This window comes from Mizuhopecten yessoensis, unplaced genomic scaffold (genome assembly GCF_002113885.1).
Source record: "Mizuhopecten yessoensis strain PY_sf001 unplaced genomic scaffold, ASM211388v2 scaffold8229, whole genome shotgun sequence".
Lineage (NCBI taxonomy): Eukaryota > Metazoa > Mollusca > Bivalvia > Pectinida > Pectinidae > Mizuhopecten > Mizuhopecten yessoensis.
Window position 1 is genome coordinate 143,259 of NW_018407443.1, and position 10,329 is coordinate 153,587.

The 10,329-nt window shown below is 36.5% G+C and overlaps 1 protein-coding gene across 12 annotated transcripts in view; it reads left to right on the top strand.

Moving 5' to 3' along the window:
* The window catches only part of LOC110455460 (ankycorbin-like), a 108,805-nt gene that overhangs the window by 60,800 nt on the left and 37,676 nt on the right, over positions 1-10,329 (top strand). For 11 of the 12 annotated variants that reach the window (XM_021505600.1, XM_021505601.1, XM_021505604.1 and 8 more), the window contains 3 exons: positions 4,504-4,723; positions 5,907-6,162; positions 8,186-8,209. In XM_021505600.1, coding sequence (XP_021361275.1) covers positions 4,504-4,723; positions 5,907-6,162; positions 8,186-8,209 — 500 coding nt within the window. The remainder of the gene's footprint in view (positions 1-4,503; positions 4,724-5,906; positions 6,163-8,185; positions 8,210-10,329) is intronic. The other variant, XM_021505603.1, reaches the window with a different exon arrangement.

A 10,329-nucleotide genomic window follows, 5' to 3' on the forward strand; every position in this document is an offset into this window, starting at 1 on the left:
ATACAGACTGTCTGTGACTGTAAATATACAGGAGAAAGGTACAGTGTAGACCTCATACAGACTGTCTCTGACTGTAAGGATACAGGAGATAGGTACAGTGTAGACCCCATACAGACTGTTTCTGACTGTAAGGATACAGGAGAGAGGTACAGTGTAGACCCCATACAGACTCTGTGACTGTGAGGGTACAGAACAGAGGTACTGTGTAGACCCCATACAGACTGTCTGTGACTGTAAGGGTACAGGAAAGATGTACAGTATAGACCCCATACAGACTGTCTGTGACTGTGAGGATACAGGAAAGAGGTACTGCATAGATCCAATACAGACTGTCTGTGACTATCAGGATACAGGAGAAAGGTACAGTGTAAACCCCATACGGACCCTCTGTGACTGTAAGGATACAGGAGAGAGGTACAGTGTAGACCCCATACAGACTGTCTGTGATAGTAAGAATACAGGAGAGAGGTACAGTGTAGACCCCATACAGACTGTCTGACTGTAAGGATACAGGAGAGAGGTACAGATTAGACCCCATACAGCCTGTCTGTGACTGTAAGGATACAGGAGAGAGGTACAGTGTAGACCCCATACAGACTGTCTGTGACTGTGAGGATACAGGAAAGAGGTACTGCGTAGACCCAATACAGACTGTCTGTGACTATAAGGATACAGGAGAAAGGTACAGTGTAGACCCCATAATTATAGACTGTCTCTAAATGTAAGGATACAGGAGAAAGGTACAGTATAGACCAAATACAGACTGCCTGTGACTGAAAAGATACTTGAGACGTACAGTGTAGACCCCATACAGACTGTCTGTGACTGTAAGGATACAGGAGATGTACAGTTTAGACCCCATACAGTCTGTCTGTGATTGTAAGGATACAGGAGAAAGGTACAGTGTAGACCGCATACAGACTGTCTGTGACTGTGAGGATACAGGAAAGAGGTACTGAATAGATCCAATACAGACTGTCTGTGACTATCAGGATACAGGAGAAAGTTACAGTGTAGACCCCATACAGACTGTCTGTTACTGTAAGGATACAGGAGAGAGGTACAGTGTAGACCCCATACAGACTGTTTCTGACTGTAAGGATACAGGAGAGAGGTACAGGTTAGACCCCATACAGACTGTCTGTGACTGTAAATATACAGGAGAAAGGTACAGTGTAGACCTCATACAGACTGTCTGTGACTATAAGGATACAATACAGACTGTCTGTGACTATCAGGATACAGGAGAAAGGTAAAGTGTAGACCCCATACAGACTGTCTGTTACTGTAAGGATACAGGAGAGAGGTACAGTGTAGACCCCACACAGACTGTCTGTGACTATAAGGATACAGGAGAGAGGTACAGTGTAGACCTCATACAGACGTGTAGACCTCATACAGACTGTCTCTGACTGTAAGGATACAGGACAGAGGTACAGGGTAGACCCCATACAGACTGTTTTTGACTATAATGATACAGGAGAGAGGGACAGTGTAGACCCCATACAGACTGTCTGTGACTATAAGGATACAGGACAGAGGTACTGTGTAGACCCTATACAGATTGTCTCTGACTGTAAGGATACAGGACAGAGGTACAGGGTAGACCCCATACAGACTGTTTTTGACTATAAGGATACAGGAGAGAGGTACAGTGTAGACCTCATACAGACTGTCTCTGATTGTAAGAGAGGTACTGCGTAGATCCAATACAGACTGTCTGTGACTATCAGGATACAGGAGAAAGTTACAGTGTAGACCCCATACAGACTGTCTGTTACTGTAAGGATACAGGAGAGAGGTACAGTGTAGACCTCATACAGACGTGTAGACCTCATACAGACTGTCTCTGACTGTAAGGATACAGGACAGAGGGACAGTGTAGACCCCATACAGACTGTCTGTGACGGTAAGGATACAGGAAGGAGGTACTGCATAGATCCAATACAGTCTGTCTGTGACTATCAGGATACAGGAGAAAGGTAAAGTGTAGACCCCATACAGACTGTCTGTTACTGTAAGGATACAGGAGAGAGGTACAGTGTAGAACCCATACAGACTGATTTTGACTATAATGATACAGGAGAGAGGAACAGTGTAGACCCCATACAGACTGTCTGTGACTATAAGGATACAGGAGAAAGGTACAGTGTAGACCCCATACAGACTGTCTCTGACTGTAAGGATACAGGAGAAAGGTACAGTGTAGACCGCATACAGACTGTCTGTGACTGTAAGGGTACAGGAGAGAGGGACAGTGTAGACCTCATACAGACTGTCTGTGACTATAAGGATACAGGAGAGAGGTACAGTGTAGACCCCACACAGACTGTCTGTGACTATAAGGATACAGGAGAAAGGTACAGTGTAGACCCCATACAGACTGTCTCTGACTGTAAGGATACAGGAGAGAGGTACAGTGTAGACCCCATACAGACTGTCTGTGACTATAAGGATACAGGACAGAGGTACTGTGTAGACCCTATACAGATTGTCTCTGACTGTAAGGATACAGGACAGAGGTACAGTGTAGACCCCATACAGACTGTTTTTGACTATAATGATACAGGAGAGAGGTACAGTGTAGACCCCATACAGACTGTCTGTGACTGTAAGGATACAGGAGATGTACAGTTTAGACCCCATACAGTCTGTCTGTGATTGTAAGGATACAGGAGAAAGGTACAGTGTAGACCTCATACAGACTGTCTCTGATTGTAAGGATACAGGAGAGAGGTACAGTGTAGACCCCATACAGACTGTCGTGTGACTGTAAGGGTACAGGAAAGATGTACAGTGTAGACCCCATACAGACTGTCTCTGACTGTAAGGATACAGGAGAGAAGTACAGTATAGACCCCATACAGACTGTCGGTGACTGTAAGGATACAGGAAAGAGGTACTGTGTAGACCCCATACAGACTGTCGGTGAATGTAATTAAGGATACAGGAGATAGGTTCAGTGTAGACCCCATACAGACTGTCTGTGACTGTAAGGATACAGGAAAGAGGTACTGTGTAGACCTGATACAGGATCGAGATAGGCACAGTGTAGACCCAATACAGACAATCAGTTCGGGATTTATTTCTCAAAAGTAACGATGACGTCAATGGCGGTGTACTGGCATTCAATTTCACATCATCAATATGGAGTGAAATTAACCATAAAAATCCTACCACGTATTACTGGCTTCACTGACTTGAGCTTCAGATTGTACCTCATTTAAACCTTTGTTTTCTTTCCGAGATGTCTGAATGTGATTGGTCAGGTTACCTTCCCCCTGGTGGTTGTTTAATTGTTTTCCTTACTGTGCTCCATAGGAGACTGTAACAGGAGTGTTATGGTCAGGTTTGTTGTGTTTTGTTGTGTATCAAAGAAAAGTTTAGGGTTAACATTAAATATGTACTTTAAATTCTTTTTGTATATAATAAATGGATTTTCATTCCCAAGAAAATCTTTTTTTGCATGAAGTTACCTCAATGGGTGTATCGGAATCATTCAATAGGTAATGAAGGGAGAATTTTTATTGTATGTAGAATCATAAAACTGCGTATTATATTAGGTATTGGACACAGCAGATTAAACAGTTATTTATTGAGGTGATTGACCTGAGAGGTTTAAATCTGCCATAGAAGGTTGAAGTATCAATCACACTGGATGTTAAAGTACCTGTTTAATGTAAACAAAGATGATGGAATACAGGATCGAGTGACTGATGAAAACAAAATGGAAGATTTTATATGACCAGACATGCCTGGTGTTAATCTTTTCTGCATTTTTCCTGATAATTCATAAATTTTCCCTAATTATGAAAAACAACATCAAGAATTGTGTTCAGTCACAAATAAAACAATTAAATAGTCGTTGACCAGTAAGTGGATAATATCTTAATAATATCAGAAAACCTGCAGTCAAACCTTGTTATATTCAGATTTTTGATTTCATGTAAAAACATTGAGACGAATGGGGTATTAGATATATCTGACAGTAATTAGACACAAATAAAACTGGGATATATATAAACAGGCAGCAGTATATTGTTGGTGTCAAAGTGTAATAATGAAGTGTAACTTTACTTGATATATAATACATAAAGGATTTATTACAGTAAAGAAGTTTTCATTTCATATTAGATTTATAAAATCTCGTATGCATGCACATTTCATTAATCTCAAAAGAAAAACAAAAGAAAAATACCTTCCATCACATTACTGAGCATGTTATTTATTATTTTCTGGTTTGACTTAACCTTTAGTAATTTTCTTCAACCTGACAACAGCAATGGCACGAACTCGGTCTCCAGCACACATTTACACTGGCACACTTACACAACACACATGGAGGCACGTCCTTAAGTGACCTTAGCTGTTCAAAATGTGACCAAACCAAGCCATGGCATGACGCGATATCAGCTGTTTTAAATCTGACATCACAAATTTAATGCATAACAAGTTGATTATGTTATCAAACTAGACATTTTATGATGTTTTCTTTGTTTTCAGATATAAGCCCGAGGTAGACGTAGCGGACTACCAGGGTAAGACAGTATTTCATCGCGTGTGTGGCAACAAGGATCCAAGGTACTTTCAGAAGCTGATAGAGACTTATAACGGCATACCGGAGGACGTCATGGATCAGGCAGCGGATGATGGCATGACGCCTGTCATCATCGCCTGTCAGAATGGCAACCCAGAACAACTCAAAGAGCTCCTGGATAAAGGGGTATGTTGACCAGAGGACAGACTTTTGGTTTCCAGAAGCAATCCTTTTAAAAAAAATCAAATAAAAATGAGAAAAAAGTTTTGTAAACAGTTAATATTAGAGGACACACATTTTTCCTACATTCTCATTGGTTCAAACATAATCATGTGGAGATCAGTGATTGTGATATTGACTCAGTGTTACTATTTTTAGAAACAGCAGGTTAATAATCTCTTGATGACATCAATTGTATCTTCACAATGCTCTCTGCCAAATGCAGTTTGGTACTTTCCTCCTGACAATTTATATATATTCCATCTTGTGAAATGATTGAAATATCATTTAGAATCTAATATAACAGTATTTTATTTAGGTAAATACCAGGTGTGGTTATATGGACCTAAAAAAACGTGATATTGATTTCAGCTTCATCTCCGTTAATATCACTTTCTCAGGTCCATATAACCATGCACATATTCACCCCAAGAAAAGTCAATAATTTATAATTATTTAATAAGCAAAGTAAGAGGAATGATAAAACTTCAACAGACTAACCATCATGTTCATATTAACCCAAGTTGCTCTGGTTCCGACATAGGATTTTGGAATTTTGACAGTTGGAGATGTCACCATGCAGACCTCTGTCTGTAAAAATGTCAAAGTTTGGTTTGGGGCCAGGGTAAACTCGAACATTCATGCAATGAATGTTAGCAGGCATTACAAAAAAAAAATCAGAATTAATTTACAACAAACATTTGTTATAACAAACCCTCTGAGTGAGAAACTTGAATTTGTTTGTTTTATGGTATTTCTTACATAGCATCTAGTAAATATAGATAATAATATATGATTCTTACATAGCATCTAGTAAATATAGATAATAATATCTGATTCTTACATAGCATCTAGTAAATATAGATAATAATATCTGATTCTTACATAGCATCTAGTAAATATAGATAATGATATCTGAAGCTTTGCAGTAAGTTATCATATGTGTGTTTACCATTACTTCATGAAAAAAGCCTGATTTTGAAACATTTGATGAAACATTCACACACATTGATCTATGAATTATGAAAAGTCTAAAGGACATGACCATTGTGTAATGATAACTTCTCTATAAATACAAATGTTTCAGATATTATACAGTTAACTATGACTTCCATTTCTGTAGATATCTATGACATTACTCTGGTTACAGGCCTCTGCCAGCGATGCAGACAAGACTGGTAAGTCAGCGCTACATTACTGTGCCGACAACTTAGAGACACAATGTGCGGAGATGATCCTACACAAAGACGGGGATCTCCTCAACTCCAAGGATGAGCAGGGGTTCACGCCCCTCCACATGGCTGTGATAGGGGGCAATGCCCCCCTCCTGCGTCTCCTGTTGAAGAAGGACGCAGATATTAACTGTCTAGATAATGAACACCACACCGTGGCACACTGGGCGACAGGTGACTATCCTCCCCATTAACTCATTTGGTGAATTTTTGTATTGAATGTTTATAGGTGCTTTTTAACCTATAACATTTTCTCATGCAAGGACCATGATTGGTTAGTCATTCTGGTCATAATTATAACATCAGTGCTAGTGTTGCATGATCACATTCAAAAGTTAAAACAGTCTATACACAGTATACTTTTCTGAAACCATCACTGATATATGATTTATAAACATTTAGAGCTATGTAGAACATGCATGATAATACCATGCTGTGTAGCTGAGCTTGTTTACCTCTACTGTCATTACATTGCAGTAATATGAAATTAAATACATATTTACAATCCTGTATTATTCATTAAAAAAATGTGTATTAAAACTCGTAACATCATGTTACTTTTTGATTATGTGACTGTGTACAGTTTATACAAATGAAAATTTAAATGTAAATAAAGCACCGGTTCCTAAGGATGCATTATTATCATTAATTCTGATAATGTTTGTTTACTGAAGAATTTTTGAAAAATTGTTTTTGAAAATATTTTGGCATCGGCACTTTATTTCTGTATTTGTCAGAATAGGCAGGTTTAAAATTGTGTACGGACTGGTCGTTTGTTGATGTTTACTGTGTATCCAAGATCAGAGGTACATGTACCCAACCCCAGGCCTGCATCCAAGTCTTTAAAATTCCACCATGACGTTATATAATGTTAGGTATAGTAACCTGATATTTGTGGACACATATCTAGATGTAGGTATAGGCACTGCTTTGTGGTCATGTGGTAGAGGGGTTAGTCAGGCTACTAGAACCGTTTCATTGTATTCCACTTTGTACTGTTGCTATGTCCCCTGCCAATACACACAAGGTTTGTTATGGTAGTGAGGTTTCATCAACAGTGTTATTTACAAAAGAACATCTGTAAAACTGTAATTCTAGCTGTAGATAAAATCTAAAACCCCTAAACAGCAGGTAACCTCCCTCAGATATCCTTTAGAATTCAAACAGAAATTTCTGAAATTTGAAGTATGATTGGAAATGTAACTGTTCACAATTTTGTTATGGATGAAATCAATACCCAATAATCTTGAAAATATTATTTTGCTTCACTCGTTTTGATAAAACAATTTTTTGATTACCCCACAGATCTATTTTAACCCTGTTTTAAGTTGATTTCTGTGCTTTGTGAACAGTGTTTCCTAGTGTTCTGGTGTCTGTTCTGTCAATGATTTATTGTCTGGACGATTGACAGTTATATAGAGAGATATCATGAATAGTTCTATATTTTCTTAAACATTTTCTTGCATATATTTGGAAATCTTAGAATTTTTGATTTATTTGTTAAGTTTGCTAATTTTAACTTTCAAATTAATATACCTGTATATTCATCATTTGCTGTAAGCTATTTATGTCTATGTACGCATAATTTTATTTCATACTTCAATTTTTAAATTCCCAGAAACAATCCTGTAGCTTTTTTCTGAAATATAAACAGTACTGTTGGTATACTGGACATTACGTTCCTTTTGGTTCCGTTGTATGACGTCATATGATGCTTGTCAACAAACTAGATGTATCACAATATAACAGTCTTAATTATATACAGTAGCCCATTTTCCAAAGCCTGGTTAGCTTCATGATCTATCAACACATTACTTTCATCTTATAATTACCTATTTAAAAAAAAAAAAGAAATTAAAATTACTTGTAAACACATCAGATTTCAACATTAATGTCTATCCACAGAAAATAAAAAAATAAAATAAAATATTTGTTTTTGAGATTTTTCTCCAAAATTGTATTTTGAAATGTTTATTAAAAGTTTAGTAAGCTTATCAAACTTGAATAAATGGGCCCAGGTGATAAATCTTCTGTTAACTTTTTTGTTGCCGCAATCAGTCTTGAAATATCTGTGTGAAAAATTATGTTTAACTCAGCGGAGTATTTTATGACATCATATGAGAGATTTGTGTGATTTTATTCTCCCATCCTATTGGTGTTGTACTGATCTATTTATATCCTCAATCGTCACTCCAAGGGCATCACATGACAGGACGTAAAGGTAAGGGCAGACAACTCTCCTGCAACCACAGTATCTCATCTATATATATAGCATTGTTAGTCTGTGGTGTGTGCTCCAAGAATTGACTTTTATTATATATATATTTATGTACCATTCCGTAGTGATGTTGCTTAGATGCACCTTTTGTCTATTTAATATTTACAATATTATTCAGAGTTTCAAAATGAAGATTTATTAATTAACTATTTTCATATAAAAAATACTTCCAAATTGTATATCCTTACTGATTGCTTGATATCATCTCGATTTCTTTCTCTGTATATATATTATCCGTGAAATCTTAGCTCATTATCTGGACTCTCTATTTTCAAAACTAATTTAAATAAAACTGTGTTCATGAGTTTTTCTATAATGAAACAAAAATCAATCTCACAAAGATACATCTAATTGTTAATCAAACCGTTTCCATATTCCAGTTTGACAACATCTGATTAACTACATGTTCAACTACCGTTCATATCAACTGAACATTGAAAATATATCTAAAATATGTGTTTTTTTCATTAGAATGTTTCTTAAAATTATTCATTCATATTTTTTAATGATTATTCAATCATCTTGAACTCCTTTAGTTACAGTAAAATTGGGCTACTCTTATTTTGAAATACTTCGGTAGATTGTTTCACATTCAGAATACATACATTTTCAAACTCTTAACAATATTTATTTGAAAACAGTGGAATCTGGAGGCACTGATACTGTGGTTGTTATTTGATATCTCTATTGTATCTGTATCAGTCTCTTAGAACAATGAACCTGTACAATGTAGGTATGGATATTATTTTATCATTTAATTCATCTCTTTATCAGTAAGAAAAATAAGCTGTTCCAATCACGGTCATTAAACAATATTAAAAATTCTGTCAATTTTTACATGAGGGCAAATCTGTCATTACAGCAAACATTTATTAACAACATAATATACATAGTAATTAAATGTGAAGGGCAAATTTAATATTGGGCAAAAATTGATTTTACTGTTGATTGGCGATAATTTCTTCTCAATTGTCATTTGAAACTATATGCTTAATTCCGAATGACGCTTCCAACACTGTTTTTGATGTAATAAAAGGGTCTTGCCACCTGAGCCAAAGGCACCTGAAAACAGTTTTTCAATAACTTAAAGACTTTAAGTCAAGATGTTTGGCTTGTAGGTTGCTTTGGAGGAATGATGTTGACTTTTTCAAGGTCACAGAGAGCTTCAAATTCAGGTTAACTAATTCTTAAGATCTGTAAGGTCTAGAGTAATGGTGTTCAGATTTTAGCTTGTAGAATGAAGACCATCCAATTTGTTCAAATAAATTAGTTAGACTTATCTTCAAAGTCAAAGGGGTCAAATGTGTTAAAATTCTCCAATAAGGCTTAGAATAATGTTTTGATATTAAGATTCAAGTGGCGGTTAAGGATGTAGACCTCTGAGAAGTCAAAAAATTCCTGTATTAAACTTTTTTTCTTTTATTGATTTTTGGAAAAAGGAGTTAATGGCATAGTAGAAAATGCAAACAAAAATATGTCTGTGTGTTCGTTTTTGTGCTATGATCGGTCAAAGATACTAATTTAACACAATATGTGATTTTAGGTGAATTTTCGGGTTTTGACCATTTGCAGAACAAATTCATACAATTTCTTCCAAGTGTGTTATAAGATATGTATGAATGTTTGTAGAATTGATAAAAATATTATTTTCTTTGAAACTATGGAAGTAAAATTTCTTAATCATTTTACTAAGAAATGCGGTTTTAGTTACCCCTACCCCTTATTTTTTAATGAAAAAATGCACATTTTTCACCATTTTTTGCAGATTAAACGCTTGATATAAAAGATTCCTGTATTAAACTTTTTTAAAACTTTTTAGGTCACCTGAGACAAAGTCTCAAGTGACCTATTGTGATCGCCTTTTGTCCGTCGTCGTCCGTCGTCCGTCGTCCGTTGTCCGTCGTGCGTCCGTAAACAATTTACATTTTCGACTTCTTCTCCGAAACCCCTGAACCAATTTCAATGAAATTTTGCAGGGACCTTCCATGGACAAAGGTCAACAAAAATAGTTGCCGGTTTAGTCCTAAGCCCCCAGGGGCCTGAGGGGCGGGGCCAAAAAGGGT